Source organism: Clarias gariepinus, chromosome 16, assembly GCF_024256425.1.
Source record: "Clarias gariepinus isolate MV-2021 ecotype Netherlands chromosome 16, CGAR_prim_01v2, whole genome shotgun sequence".
NCBI lineage: Eukaryota > Metazoa > Chordata > Actinopteri > Siluriformes > Clariidae > Clarias > Clarias gariepinus.
Window position 1 is genome coordinate 15,331,128 of NC_071115.1, and position 16,427 is coordinate 15,347,554.

The 16,427-nt window shown below is 40.8% G+C and overlaps 2 protein-coding genes and 1 long non-coding RNA gene across 12 annotated transcripts in view; 1 reads left to right on the plus strand and 2 right to left on the minus strand.

The window, feature by feature from the left end:
* arhgap44a (Rho GTPase activating protein 44a) overlaps nt 1–8,781 on the plus strand; it is a 51,775-nt gene extending 42,994 nt beyond the window's left edge. For 2 of the 10 annotated variants that reach the window (XM_053514720.1, XM_053514721.1), the window contains 4 exons: nt 1,086–1,589; nt 3,017–3,159; nt 3,481–3,861; nt 5,477–8,781. In XM_053514720.1, the coding sequence (XP_053370695.1) occupies nt 1,086–1,589; nt 3,017–3,159; nt 3,481–3,861; nt 5,477–5,637 (1,189 nt within the window). In that variant the 3' untranslated portion in view covers nt 5,638–8,781. Of the gene's footprint in view, nt 1–1,085; nt 1,590–3,016; nt 3,160–3,480 lie in introns of all 10 variants that reach the window. The other 8 variants (XM_053514723.1, XM_053514724.1, XR_008365801.1 and 5 more) reach the window with 8 other exon arrangements.
* A 252-nt stretch (nt 8,782–9,033) lies between these two features.
* Nucleotides 9,034–10,514, minus strand: LOC128544539 (RING finger protein 222). The gene has a single exon (XM_053514728.1). The coding sequence runs from the start codon at nt 10,397–10,399 to the stop codon at nt 9,857–9,859; it is 543 nt and encodes a 180-aa protein (XP_053370703.1). The 5' UTR covers nt 10,400–10,514; the 3' UTR covers nt 9,034–9,856.
* Nucleotides 10,515–14,000: 3,486 nt separating this feature from the next.
* Nucleotides 14,001–16,091, minus strand: LOC128544208 (uncharacterized). Its single transcript, XR_008365771.1, has 3 exons — nt 15,911–16,091; nt 15,734–15,789; nt 14,001–14,075 (listed from the first exon to the last, which is right to left on the minus strand). It is a non-coding gene; the product is annotated as an uncharacterized LOC128544208 (long non-coding RNA).
* Between the last annotated feature and the right edge of the window lie 336 nt (nt 16,092–16,427).

Consider the following 16,427-nt stretch of genomic DNA (forward strand, 5'->3'; position numbering starts at 1 on the left):
TATGTCAATATTCTTTTCAAACTCCTTCTTATAACATCACATTTTCTCTTCTCACATAGTCTACAAATCCTTTATGGATAATTGTATCATATATGGCAAGCACATGTCTAATTAGTAGCGATGTTAGTTTATGTTAGAAATTTCATTTTAAAATGTCTGTACAGTTTCCAAATGCAAATAAGATCCATGCTGTGGCTTAACAGTCATTTCATTTCATGAACCATGTTCAAGCCAGAGACTTTTTTTTACTTTAAATCCAATAACTTTCCCATCTGTGCTGTGCCATTGGTTTTCACCATCATCCTGTGGCTAACACGTTGCTCCCTGGGTTTGTGATGGCTGTAGGTCTGGCTGGCTTGCTCCTTCTCCTCTGTGACTCTTTCAGACTATGAAAGGGTTTTGTGTCTGTGTTCAACTGCCCTGGGTTTAGTTAATGCACCAGACTATTTGAGCGCTCTGTTTTTGGTCTTGCTAGAAAGATTACGGCCATAGATAAAAGCATTGTTATTTCTTTGAACTTTTTCATACTTTCTGAATATTTTTTGAACTCAACACACCGAGATGGTCAGAGCTGAGCGTGGCGGTTTAAATGGAAAAAAATGGTCCTGGACTTGGTGCAGTGCGCAGACACAAGGTCATTCTTAGCTCATTATAGAGCGATATTTTTTTTTCTTTCATATGCAGGACTTTTTGTGCAGTGGAATCTGAATGACCACGCTGAGACCCCACACCCTTTTAATTCATTGTTTTGGCTTTTTAGCAGGCTTCCTGTGTGCTATGCTTCTTTGCCATTGTCCCGCACTTAAACTGACCGACTCCTCATCAGAGCCTAAACCAGTGATTGTTGTTTTTTTTTTTCCTTTGTTTTGTTTTGTGAGCTTATAATGTGAATAAGTAGTGACTCATTCTCTAACAGTAGAGAGTAGTAGTCATGCTGGAGCTGAGAAAAAAATCCACTTTCGGCTAGTGCTATCATCCGTGTGCGTGTGCAGTTACTAGAGCTCTCTCTCTCTCTCTCTCTCTCCCTCTCTCTCTCTTTCTGTCTCTCTTTCTGTCTGCTCTTAATTTTTTTTCAATATCTGCAGCTCCAACGAGGTGTCACCCCACCGGCCGGACCCCTCTCATGCCCATGTGCCCCACGGGGAGGAGCGGCCGCCCCCTCCTTACCCTTCCTCTTCCACCATCTCCCATGTCCCTCACCACTTTTATCCCAAACCCCCTCCCTGTGCACGGCCAGTGGCCCCAGGGCCCGAGTCACAGCCCCCTGACTCCCCACCGTCCCATTTGCGCTGGTCTGGCTATGGCCCTCCTCAACCCCAGGCACTCCCTTCATCCTCTTCTTCCTCCTCGTCCTCTTCTTCTCTCGACATTAACTCCAACCCCAAGCCTAGCTGCCTGCACTTCCCCAAACACGGCCCAGCATGCGAGTTGCCGGACGTGAACACCTCCCCTCTCTACGTTAAAACACCCCTCATTTTGACCCGCAACGAGGTGTCCCTCGGAAACCCCCCTAGCCTTCCCACATCTGGCCCCCCTCCGTGGGCTGCCTGTCCATGTGCCCGTGAGCGAGGACCCCCCAGGCTGCCTAGGTAAATACCGCCTGTATGTTCCCACCCACCTGACCTCGGCTACATACACACCAAGATGCTGCCCTTATAGTGGCTCTCCTAATTTAAGACCAGATTTTCCCCTCTCTCTTTTTGTTTCTGTTCTTACGCTTATAGTGCTTTTTTTCAACGCCATACCTCAGATTCTGTAACATTCTCATTGTCCAGGGGAGCCTCTCGTGGGGGTTGCCTAGCAACTGAGGATGTTACTGGCTTTTAGAGAAAGTGGATCCTGCCATAGATTAGGAATAAAAAACATGGATAACCCTGCATATGGTTATATAGTGTAGTACTGATACATTTATGGAATAACTTCTTCGAGACGATGCACTGCGTGTTACAGTTGCCTATTACGGCTGACTATTATATTAGGACAGGAAAGTCATTAAATAAAGGTCGGCTGTATAGAGCTGAAGGTCAGTATATATGGCAACGATTAAACGTGACTACTAAAGACAACTTGACACTGGTATGCTGACAAAGTTTTTTTTTCTTTTAGTGGTAACACCTTACAAATATATGATACTAAAAGAAATTTTATGTTATATTTAAAATAGGAATAGCTATTTCACTGCTCACATCCTTCCTTCCTGATACATATATGCCAAACATCGAAATGAGTAGAATACTATATAACGTGCTGGTTTGGTCACCTAAGTTGTTCAAAAAAAGAATAATAAATAAGTTGTGACAAGTTTAAAAGAATGCACTGTTTTCTATCCTTTAACTCTAAAGCTTCTGTAATCATCACTGCAAGATTAAAGTTATTTGCAGAACAATATGAGTCTCCTTATTGTATTTTTGCTATCTGAGAACAAGCCTGCCTGATAGTCTCTCTCACCTCATCTTTTTCCATCAGTCTCCATTCAGATGATGTCCATGTAGAGCTCAGGAAACTACACAGATGAAGTCATTCTCCACATAATTGTAGACATAACAGCCTGGCCACTTAAGTAGAGAGCTGTCAGGGTTAGAAATCCTACATATACCCCACTGCATTACAGATACGCTTGTGTGTGTGTGTGTGTGTGTGTGTGTGTGTGTGTGTGTGCGTGTGTGTGGATGTTGTAGGTGGATGGCTAGTCGACACAAGGACACTCTATTCCCCTCCTACTAACAGAGATTGGAAATACATTCGATCCCCTATTATGTATCTGTCTTTGAAGACAAGGGCAGATAAAGCTGCTGAGAATTTTGACATCAGTTATACAATTTAAACACTCCAAATCTTATTGATTTTGTATCATAAAAAGAATCTGATATTTTTTCATCATAACCTAAACTTATTTTTGGACCATGTGAGGAGGTGGAATAAGCTTTGTGTGAGTAGTCTTTGTAAACTTTTCCTCATTAAGAGTATAGCAGCTGTGAGTCTGTGGCAGGCCATCACATTCCTGTCTCTTTCTCAGCACCCTGAAGAGCAAGGAGCTCTCGCCTGTGATTGGCCATAAGGCTGTGCAGGCAGCAGGACAGACAGTGCCCCCTGTCGGCCAGCAAAGCAACAGCCAGTCACCACACTCAGCCGAGCACAGCCCTCACACCCTGCGTAAAGGTCTGTCTGTAAAATGATTTTATTTCTATAAAAAGTTATCTAATCAGATTTATAAATCTAGTACAGTGCAAGAACTGTTAAGCAAAGTGAGGTTAAAAGTAGTGTAGTGAAAGGCAGGGTATGCATTATAAACTTTTGCACTCATCCCAGAAGTTTCATTAAGTCTACTGAAAATTCAAGATTATACCTAAAGTCCAAGTGTCTTGACTTATTACTACATGATATTTAATGTGAGGTGATTTTTTTTTAATTCTTCTAGAATCCTACAGACTTTTATTTTGTAAATCTGACTCTGTTCTTCCTCTCTTTTTTTCTTGGCAGGCTCGAAGAAGTTGGCCCCTGTGCCACCCAAGGTTCCTTACGGCCAGTCAGGGGCGATGTCCGACCAGTCCACAGGTCAGCCGTCCCCGGTCAGCCTGTCCCCCACTCCCCCAAGCACCCCGTCCCCGTATGGCCTGGGCTGTGCCCCGGGGCATGTGCCCCCTACTTCTCCTGGGCAGGGCACGCTAGGCACATCCCACTCTGTCCTGTCCTCTCCCCCATCTCTGACTGGCACACTCAACAAGTCGCGGCCCGCCCCCAAACCGCGACAGAGACCAAGTCTGCCCCCTCCACAGCCACCCACTATCCCCCCCAGTGTTCCCCAGCCAATGGAACAGGGCCTGCTGGACGGATTGTCCCCCGGGGAGAGCATGTCCACAGGTAAACATGTCTCAATGACAACCGCAAGAGCGGGAGGACAGCATCCCTCTCTCAAACTGTCTGTCTCGCCATCATATGCAGGCGATGGACTTTGAAAAGCCATGGTTCCCTAAAAATGTGAAGTGTTTTCACTGTAATTTGTTTCCATTTTTCGCTGAGCATGAGGTGCCTTTAAGTTGAGTTGCCTTTAATTATTTTAAGACCAGTATTTTGTTATTGATTTGTAAGTTCTGGATAATATAAAGCACTTGAATAAGGAGTATAAAGGGATTGTACTCAGAATACCAGGATCTACAGTATACAACCTAACTATAAAGCTCAGTAACTGTCTTGGTTATTTCCACAATACTCAGACATTGTTTTTAAGTAAGGCGTGTGCTCTGTGTATGGTACTAGTGGTCAGCTGTGTGGGCACTGACTGTATGTTCTCTCATTTAAGCCTCTGGTGTGTCTTGTCGGTCATTCTCCTGATCGCTCTGATTGATGTATGACTCTTTTGTCCCCTGCCATTGTTATGCACCTTGCAGCTGTGTGAGGCCAGGCACTGAGTGTGGGCTAAATGTGAGGGGGACGTATAGGGTAAGCCCAAAAACCTGCTGCGCAGCCGCGCCCCACGCCGTAGCCTCATCTCACACCGTCGGGCCTGGTGCTGTGGCTGAGTCTAGGGGCTCCTGCAGTCTGTTCCCTCTGTACATTACACTCTTGTCAGCCAGCTCTCTCATCTTCACTCTTGACTCTGTCTATCTGTCTCTTTTCTCTTTCTTCTTTAAATCTGTCTCTCTGTGGAGCTGTTTGTTGCTGCCTCATTCTCTCCATGTAGTCTATGCATGGTGTTGGAAATGGGCTGTGCATGGCTTATGGACCACCAACGTTGTCACTTCTGAAATCCATCCTAATGACCCTGCTCTCGCCCCACCCCAAGTTCCTCAAACTACTCCCCTAAGAGTCATTTGGCAGCTTCTCACCACATGGGTGCTCCCAGGTAAATTCCACCCTCTCTGAATCAGGCCAGCTGTGGGGTGACTCTGAAACTTGCTGTCCATGTCCATCTCATTCTTACACAGGGGAGGTCATCGCAATCAGAACCCAGGCCATACGGTAGCTCCTCAGAGAACCGCAGATCTGTGCGGTTCCCTCACTTTACACCCATCCCATCGTCTTTGTCAAAGCATTATGGTTATTGTGGTGGCTATCCATGTAATGTCAACTGTGATGATTCTGAAACATGTCGATTGTACACTCAACAATTTATTAATGACCTTTAAATGATGGTTACATCTACATTTTGTGAAGGAGAGGACAACCCTAGAGAATTCTCCCAATATAAAAAGAGTCATTTTGTCAATAGTTTAGTATGAGAAAAACCCTGTGTAGAATGTTAGGGAACAACCATTTTTTTTAACCTCCTTCTTCCAACAATCTCATTAAACCAACCTGCGCTGGCTTTTCCTCAAATGTTGGACCAAGAACTTAATTTGCTTTCCCTTCTTCTCTCCTGTGTCTTTCTCCATCATCCTCACCATCATATTTCTCTTCTACCTGACCATGATTGTGTTTGTCCTGCTTGTCTTCATAACATGTTTCACTCTCGCTGCCATTCCTTGCCACTCATCAGCAGATCTCTTCAGTTTGGAAATCCCCTCCATCAATGTCAATCTGGACAGCCTGCTCGACGAGTTCAGGGTGGGGGTGCCGAGCCGGAGCTCCCTGGCCATGGCTGACTCTCCGGAGGTGGAACGCGTGATTGAGGAGGAGTCACAGAGCACCACGCTGTAACTCCAGAGCCCAGCCAGTGGCCGCCTAGCCCTGCCGAGCTCCCCCACCTTCAGCTGAGGTCCTATGAGCAACCAGGCCACCATCAACCACACCTACCCCACCCTCACCACTGGAGCTGCCACCCCCCACCCCTCCCAACCCAGCACAAACACATACACCTGCTCTAACCTTTACATGTTCCAGTGACTAATCAGAATATCACATCCTCTTCTCACTGATAAGTAGATAAGGTATGTGATGACATCTTGAAAAGCAGTGCCATAGCAAAGACAAGCAATGAAAGACTGAGAATGTTACAGAAATTATAGTGTGTTGTGAAGAATGTGCCACGTCACACATTTAGGTTTCTCTCTGTTGTTTTTGCCTTATTGGAGACTATAGATCATTTGCAATACAATGGACACAGAGGGGATTTTGTTGACTCCAAAGGAACATTATATTTTTATGTGCTGGAAAGCATGTGATCAAAACATCAAAATGTAGTATTTGCTCATATTCTTTAGTGTTTGAGTTGGTAAGCAGGTTTCATTTCTTGTAAATGAATTGAAGACACAAAGCATGCAACTTTATTTAAATCCAGTTTTACAATGTCGAGGCCTTGGCTTTCTTGCTCTTGTCCTCTCACTTGCTCTCATTCTCTCTCTCTCTCTCTCTCTCTCTCTCTCTCGTTCACCTTCTCTCTGTATATGTATCAGTCTCTATGACAAACACATGCCTATATAAACACCACTGCTTTGGCATAGACAGTATCATGACAATATTTCTAATTAAGTGTCTAAATGTGCACAGATCAACTCAAGCACATTATGAAAATATTCTGAGATGTTTGTAATACACTAATAATCTGTGAAACAAGAAATCATAGTAAATGTTTTTGCCTCACTGTCCTAATACTTGATAGGACACGTCAGTGGTACGTTTGTACTCTTCACACTTCTGACGCCAGCTGTAAAACAGACGGTTCTGCTGTAAAGAGAAGTGAAACGATTAAGACGTATTTTGTGCCTCCCATTCTGACTTCGTTATCAGGACAGGTATAATGACAGGTTCCTCTACTGTGTAAATACTAAGACTGTACATATTGATCTGTAGATACGTGTTAATGAGAGGACAAATGTAAAGGCAAATATGAATTATATATTCATATGTGTTACATGCCATATTTATCTTGTATAGAGATAATGTTCTATGGAAACGGAGTATTATTTTGTCCCTGAATACTTGTCGCCAGATTCACACAGATTAAGTGAGCTCTTGCACTTTTATAAGCCATGAACACTAACTGTAAAAACACAAACAGACATGTCAACAGCCCAAGTGGACACTAGCCCTAAAATCTGAACCTGAAATTTTACATATTTTACTTTTGTTCTACAGATTGGTGATCATTTAGATTATTGCGTTTAATGAACTTGCATTTGAATACAGTGAACTTCCATAAAGACACAAATAATGGTGACTGGCTTACATGAAATATAGTTTTACTGAACCATAAACAAGAAGAATTTGCCAGATTGTTTACTTTATAAGAAGCCTGTAGCCTTCCCTGGTTATTCGGTCATCATAAGGCACATCAGAACAGAAAACAATTTTAAGGATTCCTGCGTGCAAAAGGGAAAACATGCCATTTGTAGCCATATTTTTATTTATTTGGTTGGTCACCAAAGCTGTTCTCTTGCCTTTATTCTCTTCCATCTGGTTGGCTACTGCCACCTCACAGGGCCTTTATTTTCTTTGTATGGAATTTCCTTTTAACTGTATTTTTTAACATCAGGGCTCATTTTAGACTGACATTATCAAAACAAGCAGGCCCTGATTTACCATGATTTACCTTAGTCTTGCTGCCTTCTCCCTGAAACACTCCAATCTGAAGTTATATCCAAAAGAATGATGGGAAAAGGGTTGGAAGTGCCATCTGGGTATTTCTTCTTCTTTTTTTTTTTTAGTAGATTTCAAACAGATGCTGTAGTCTGTCATGTGTGACTTGCTTGAAAGCTAGTGGAACACAAATAGGGCACGAGAAAGTGCAATTACACTATATTTCTATTGTTAACCTCACAGAGAAGTGGCCATGAGAGCTATGCTTTTTAATCTTACCAAGAGCCTAACTCTGAAGCAATCCCAAATGTCATGGCTTTCATTATCGGTTTTTTTTATTAAGCATTAACGTACTTCAGGGACAAGAGGACTTCTTTGCTGAAATATATGGTATGCCTGAGTGTGCATTCTCAATTACTTCTACTATGATGGTTTTTGGTGACTGAGTACTCTTTTAATAGCTGTAGTGAGTATCAATGATAATTGCAAGTGTCCTCACAATAGATATTTATGTCTTGAAGCCAGTGGCGAGTTTTGTGTATATTTGAGGGTTTTTTTTTGTGACCGTTTCTTCAGTGTTTTTTTTGAAGAGGCAGGTGTGCATTCGAAATAAATGAGTGTTGATTGAATGTAATTGAACTTTTACAATGACCTGCAACAAGGTAAAGGCTTTGTCAATACCTTATAGCAGCTGCAATAGACGCATGGTTTGGTATTTTATTTAGGTGACTCTTTGCGTTTCTCTCCCGCTTTTGCCAATCACTTTGAAAGCTTTTGTAAATGTTTGGGGATTGAAGGAGGGAATCTCCATGTGAATACACTAGCCTGTATATTGTAATCATACACATAGCAATTCTTTCCTGAGGCCATATCATTATTCTCTGACTTTTTTTTTTCCATCATGCAGCTGCTATATTTGTTAGGATCGAATCCACTAAGGGCCAATGGGAATACAGACAGTTTTACACAATTGAACCACAAAATATCATTTAATTTATCTGAATTTCTTTTATTTATTAAGGAAAATAGCTTATTTGTGAATTCAGGTGCTGCTAAGCAAGTTAAGTTTCAATACATTCATGTTTCACAATTCCTTAGTTCAGTTATCTTGTACTTAAATTAATAAAATTTACAAATAGATGACAAAATAGTCAAGACCCATACATGCTTAACATATATCTCCATCATATGTTTGTACCCCTGAAGGCTTTCAGTTGAAATTGCAGAAAGTGGATGTCACAATTCAATGCATGCACTCAGTCTCTTCATATAATTCATGATTCCTGTTTCTTCAAATTTCTTTTAAGACTTCTTAATGTTATCAGTAAACTGGGGAGGGTGTGAAAAAATAGCAAGTGTGTGAACAGCTGGTTAAAGAAGTGTCATGGATTTATGTATAAGTGCACAGTGTCCATTGATGTACAGCCTCTCCCCTGCATTCACAACTTCTGTACAAACTTTGCCTGTATGTCACTCCCCACCCTCCCCTTCCTATTTCCTCAGCTTAGCATATCAGTGGAACAACACAGTCTGTACTGTGAAGCCTACCGCAATCCTGATCAGAATGTCAGATATAGATATCTATATTAAACTCTACATTTTTAATATTTGTGGTCTGACTTCTTTTTTATTTAAATACATATGCTGGTTTTTAAGAGTATACATTGCTTTTAATAGGCATTTGTCATTGTTACTGAGACCTTAAATAAAAAGCTATATACCATTGAAAGAGTCCTTTTCAAGTCGTGAAGGAAAAGTCATTTAATTTTCTAACCTGCGTGACAAGATGTTCTTGAAAAGCAGAGGTGTGTCTAAAAAGGTATGCAGGCTGTACCAAGGCAGTACACCACAGAAAAAGGTGAAATTTTATCCAGTAAACATGCCCCCCTTTCAAAGCAACAACCCTCCCAGACTTGATCACTTTGATCCTTTTTCAAATTAATAATTTACTAGCAGAGGCACCCAGGGTACCACTCAGCTGATCAGCAGGTGTTTGGTGAAAAAGCACCCTGCTGTGTCCTGTGTTGGGGATAGGATAGCAGGAGTCCCAAAGTACAAAATAATTAGAAAAAAAGCTGGTGAAATGAAATGTGGCAAAAGGTTCAAGCGCTTTTAAAGTTCTTGCAGCGTGTCAGAAAACGATCCATTGTCAATAACTGATAAACACTTACAAATATTATGTTGTCTGCAGTTTGTCTGTAAAAGGTCTTAAGAAATGAAGACTTATTAAGAGGTCTTTAGGTAATCTTGAAGATGATTCTAGCTTAAGGATTTCGAACATTATCCTTTAATGGGTCCTGAAGACATTCCAGGTAAACCTCTAGTCCTGAAGACGTCCTGTAGTCCTAAGTGTGCCGATTGGAATGAGAATAAAGTAAGGTTTCCCAAAAGGCAATAATCCTCAAGCCAGAAAAACCCAAGGCAGTGTTGCGGCTATTAAAGCCAGCACGATAAAAACAATTAATATAAGCAGCAGGCAGTGGGATGTTGTGCAGGGTCTACGGCTGTGATCACTGTTCTCTCGAATCACGGCACTTATCCCAACATCAATAACGTCCTCCTCGGCCAAAGGGCGTCCCAGATCGCTGATGATGAACACCTGCGAGCAGTCTTTAGGACACACCAGCTTCTGGCGGCTCATCCATCTCAAACAGTGTAGCAGGGGTCCGTTCCCGGAGCGCGCAGCGGACCTGAGTGGGACCTCCAACACCTTCCCGTCTTTCTCCTTATCTCCGCCGTGTCCCCGACTCCGTCCCTTGGTAACGAACGTCACATGTCTGCACACGGGGCAGATAATCGTATCTCTGGTGAAAACTCCGTAATAGTTTGAGCTCACAAACGTCCCGACCAGGCAGTCGTGGCAAAACGCGTGTCGGCAACTCAACGTCCGAGTCGCGTCCGAACAACTCTCATAGCAGATCGGACACACCGCTTCCTCATCCATCACCACTCCAACACACTTCACCTCTGGCTTGTTCTTGACTACCGTCAGACCGGCATGTTCTATTTCTAGACGTAACACTCAGTTATCTGGAAGTAGAAGATATATCACCAGCGATGATCTCTGACAGATGTTGCGTAAATGCGCATCAGTGACTCATGTGGACAAAATGTTGTCGAACTGGATGGGCTGCAGGATCGAGGAATAGAGTTCGCCGGTATCAATGTCGTGTTTGTATTCAGGAAAAGGTTTGTTCTGGAGATTTTTTTTTTATCTGTATGACGGTTATCACAATTCACACACCTTCGGAACAGGCATGCTGAGACATGAGCTAAAATGCTAAATGAAACGATTTTGTGCAAAAAGTGCCATCTGTCACTACATATATAGGGCAAGGAAATAAAAAAGATTCATGACAGATACAATAGCATGATTATAGCTAGTTTAACACATTAAGTGATTTTCGCACTAAAGGAAGAATCAAACTCAACAGGTTATTCAAGTTTAGAAAATTTTGTTTAAAAGGTCCTGTTCCAGAAATACACGGATTAGACATAACATTTCTATAAAATGGTCATAAAACCACTAACATTTAAACCACCTGGGTTTCCCTTGTGTCACCGGTGTGACTCACTGTGTGGCTCCGCAGGGCTTCTTGGGGTGTGCTGTGGTGTCTGGCACCAGGATGTTGGCAGTGGATTCCTTGGGTGCTGTGGGTTGCGGGCTGTGACCTCAGTGGATCTAAGTTGTTGCATTGAATGGATGCTCAATCAGATTGGGATCTGGGAAATTTAGTGGCCTTTAGTGGCCAGCAAATTGAATGGGAGGGAGAATAGAGGGAAAACAGAAGAGGACCAAGTACTAAGCCTTGTAAGGGTAAAAACCTGACAAGTGACATCAGTTACTTGTTTATTTTCTCTGGAGTCAGAGGATTCTTGGAGTTTTTTATCCATGCTGAACCATGCTGGCATTTGGTCCCCATAGCTATAGATGAGCCTTGGGTGTCCATGATCCTGCCACTTGTTTACCTTATATTGTTATACTTGTATGATTAAAAATGCAATAATTTGATCTACTATTAATGTTAAATCTATAATAAATGGGGTTTTTTTTCACGATTTTCTCCCTAATTTAGTTGTGGCCAATTCCTCCCCATCACAGCCGGGAGGGTTGTTACCTCCGAACCGCGTGTCGCCAGCCGCCCGCATCTTTTCGAACTTCTTGCTCACGCACCGTTAGGGGCAGATACTTTATGGTGTGTTTTAACTTGAGGAATATTCTTTTCTTTAAGATTCATGAAAAAAAACCTGCTTTGCTTAAAGCATTGATAAAATCCTCTGACTCCAAAGAAAATAAATAAGTAACTGATGTCACTTGTCTTTTTTTCTGCCTTACAAGGCTCAGTACTTGGTCCTCTTCTGTTCTTCCTATTCTCAAGCTTTTGGTGAGGTCATATGGCACTTCTTCTTCTACACAGATCTCCACATTTCTTATGGACGTTTCATCATGCATGGCAGCTTATCAGCTGAAACCTAATCACAGTAAAACTGTTTTTATCTCAGGTGATTCATCACCCATCAGGATCTCCCTGGACAACTCTGTAAGCTGATCTTTAGTCACTGCACATAGCCTTGAAGTAACCATGGACAATCTAATTTGGTTTACTGAGCGTCGTAAGGCAGAAAAAATTACAAGTAAAATCAGTTACTGACAATTTCTCCTCTACAACTTGGAATTTATCCATTTCCATCCAACAGGTGTTCAGGTGCTTGTTCCATCCTGTGTCATTTTGAGACTGGACTACTCCGGTCTGCCTCTTTGTGCTATTCTCTGTAACTGATCCAGAATGCAGCTGAATGTCTTTTTATTCTTCCTAAATTTTCTCACATCACCCCATCACTTCACTTCTTCTATTGATTTCATGTAACTGCCTGTATCAGATTCCTGGCTTGCACCCACTTATATCAAAGCACTTACCACACCCCACACTGCACCACGCTCCCTCTGATCCTCTAGCACTGCTTGAGTAATATTTTCATAATTACTTGGGTACATGTCATTCATGTCATACACGACTGGTGCATAACAGCTTGGGAGGCATTAAGAAGGTTAAAAAGTTTGTGTTCTTTTATTAAATCATTTAAAACTTTTTCAGCAGTCATGAATGTTTTACTGAACAATTTGAATATGCACATGTACCTTATGAACATACACTCTTAATTAAAACGTTTGTAAACTGTGTTAAAACATACCTTTGAATTAATCAAGAGAACCGCCTGGCACTAATTAAAGGTAGACTCTATTCACTCACTGTAACGAACATCCTGTACCAAACAGTACAGGTGAAATCAGTACTGTAGTAGAGGGCGCAAACTGTTACACCCCCAAATACTGAGTCACCTTTGGTTCTAAATGTCTGAGTCAGTGTGAGCAGCTTAGAAACCTTTCTCTTTCTCATGATATGATGTGTCCATTTGATCGTTCACACCCATGTGCAGGTACAGTAATAGCACCTCACTCTGTGGAAAGTTTTTTGTGGATTCTCCTGAGATTCTGTCCTACCCGCATCCAAATCAGTACAATTTTCTTCTGATTATAGCATTGGCTGCTCATATTTGCCAAATAGAAAAGGTGGTAAATTATTTCAATAATGATTTTATTATTGATCCCTTTGTTTCTTAGCTTAAAAAAAGGAAGTCTGGAAGTTTTTTTACCTTTTAAAAAAAAAGCTATCTGTGCTCTGTGTCCAGAAAAAACTTTTCAGTTAAGTGTCTTAGTTAATCTTAGTTTGCCAAATCTTGGCAAGGTACTTTTTGCACTTTTCCATTGTACTCTGTCTGCATTAAAGTTCCTTATTTTTCACTTATTGTGTGTACAAGTCATCCTTCCCACAAGACTCACTTGGGAAAAAAGAAAAATTTAAACTTTCTGTTTTAAACCAACATGAGATGTTAATTTTACATATTGTTTTGATTATATATTTGTGTGATGTGATTTTATTTATGTTCCTTTTTATATTATTTATTTTTATTATTTTTTTTTTACATTATTATTATTTTTTTTATTAGATTACTTTATTATTTATGTTTAGCAATTTGGGGCTTTCTTGTTGGTAAAGTGCTATACAAATAAAAATAAGTTGAGTTGAGTTAAGTAGAACTGTAAGTAGAACTGAAGTTGTTGTACAAGATTACCTACATATAACAACCACGTCAACTACATACCACACAAACACTCATCTTTTTAATATGAATGTTTTAAAAATTAATAAACACTGCTATTACAGTCTGATTCCAGCATGTCTCGGTGAGAGTTAACAACCACAGCTGGATGTCTGGAGTGCTCAGCAAGAACTGGTAAGACACAAGCACAGCACCACATGATGCGGACAGGAGGGCTCACTTGTGTCTCTGCTGCTTTACTGAACTTTAGTAAACTACCTCAATGTTGGAGTTGTTGGAGTCAGAGGACAGAAACTGGACATTACGCCATGCGCCGTAAAGCTCGCAAGCCCCAGTAGGTTGTGAAAACTATATAAAAATGCTACAATGTGACTATTATTACAAGAAAAGCTAGACTGAAAAAGAACTGAAAGCTTTAACTACCAGTATGATAACTGATGACTGTGGGTCCAATTTAGAGAGCAGGAGCTGGCAGGTTGTCTTAGTGACCTCAATGTCTTAATGCAGCAAACACACACACACACACACACCAAACAGATAATTACTGTAGGTTATGAATGGAGCCCAAGAGGTGGAGTAAAGAGAAAAAATACTTAATTGGATGGATTACCTAACATTACCTAACTGGAAAACACAAATTATTAAATCCACCCATCTCTGTTTAGTAATCCATGCTCTGGATTTAATAAACACACTATACTGAATGCCTCTCACAAGTTGTGAATTAGCAGCAGGCAGATCACTTCTCCACCTCCACCTCAGCTTGTGATAAGCAGAGTATGACATTGACATTGTTTCTTTGTTCTTCCTTTTAAATACCCTCTTGAATTACTTTTTTTTTTTAATCCTTTAAATTAGTTTTTAATACCAACATTTGCACTGCATATTTGTAAGTATTAACTATAAATACATAATAAATACCTGTGGTTATAAAAATGAGCAAATACCATTTGTCCAAACAGGTACATGCACGTAAATTAGAAAAACAGTAGGGGGCGCATGCGCTACTTTTGGTATATGTACCCCGACAAGTCAACGCACCCGCCATATTGGATGGGCGGAATAAATCAGAAAACATTAATAGAACTTAAAAATAAAAAATAACGTATTATAATTTTTTTTTTTAAGTTTAATGAGTGTTGAGTAATAAAAAAGAAACATAAAATAATACATTACAAGTAAGTAATATAACATACAGTTTTAGTCAAATGGAGACTTTTGATTGTACAGAATAACAATTATGAGAGCGAAAACTACCTTTATTTCTCTAGATAAGTCCATTTGTGAACTTTTTTCATCTGATATTTGCTTTATATTAGAAAGAAGCTATTATACGCATTCGCTTAATACAGTTGTCCATGTTAGGCAGTTAGTTAGGATTGGATCATTAATTTAGATTTGCACTGCAGTCAATCAATGTTAAATAACATGTGAACAAAAGATTGTGAGCGTATAGTTCTGTACTTTGGAGGTTCAACGATCCAATATTAAATTGTTACTGTAATGACTGGTTGTAAATAAAATAAAAACACAAAACAAAGAATGAATGATGTTTTCATGGTATATAATTCTCAAAAGTGTGATCTTTTGCAGGAACACGTTCCATACAGGAAGAACAGCTGAAGGTATGCCCAGTATGAAAATACTTACTGGAACTTATTAACCATTTTACTGTGTTCATAGTCACAGTGGATCTGGACTCCATGCAGACACGGGGAAAACGTGCAAAAATCTCAGGGGAAATCAGGGAGGGATCTGATCTTGTAGACGTTAGGTGGCAGTGTTACTCACTGAGCCACCATGACGTTATTTGTCTGTTTGTTTGCTTACTTGCTCTTCTGTATAGAAAAATCTCCCACTTAGAAGCTTGAAGTGTCTATCATAACCCCTTATATCACTGTGCCCAGGAAATGCACATTTAAAACACCCTATTGACTTCAACACTAGTACACTAGTCATGTAGTCAAGTTTTTTCATGGATTATTGAAAAAGAAATCATCTGCACTTGTCAAGTACTTGATGGCACTAGATCGCAATCACTGATTTTGCAATATTCACGCTTGCAAAATCAGTAACCATTGATATAGCCATTTCAATATAACCATTGAAACGAGCTCTTTGTTAGCTTATAAAAGGCACCAGCTCTCTAGCTCACCAGCATTTGTGATGGCACCTCGGAGGAAGGCTGGCATTTTAGCTGATATTGAAGCTCTGTAATAAAAAAAAATAATAATAATGAAACCTCGGGTGCTGCCATAGAGCTTGTTGTGTTTTAACTGGTTACTTTTCATTATCCTTAGGTCATAGATTTAATTAGTCCATCAATTCTTACCTAGTATTAGTGTGCATGGCCTCACCATGCTTGGTGGGTTTCCTCTAGGTGCCCCGGTTTCATCCCACATGCCAAAGACATGCAAATTGGGCCTTCCTATTGGTGATCCCAAATTGTCCATAAGGTGTGAATGAGCATGTGAGTGTGTGTATGTGTTCTCTGATATGGATTGATACCACATCCAGGGTGTACCCCGCCATCTCCTGGGATAGGCTCCAGGCCCCGTGCCACCCTGTATAACAGGATAAAGCAGTGTAGAAAATGAGTGAGTAAGCAAGTGTGCTCCCTGAGATTTGGCTCCAAGCCCCATCTGACCCTGCAACTTTTAACTTTTTGCTTAAGTCATGCGGGTTGTTTTTTTTCTTTTCCTTTTAAACCAATCATCATTCTATATAAAACATTACACAAAAATAGCTAACAGGTTCAGGTTTCTAATATAGGGAAAAAAAACAAATCCCAGTTTGTGGATGTGCGTACCATGGAAACATGAGAAAATCGAGGAAAATATGACTCAAAA

Coding starts and splice junctions, on each gene's coding strand:
- LOC128544539 (XM_053514728.1), bottom strand. CDS start 10,399: ATGGATGAGGAAGCGGTGTGTCCGATCTGCTATGAGAGTTGTTCGGAC.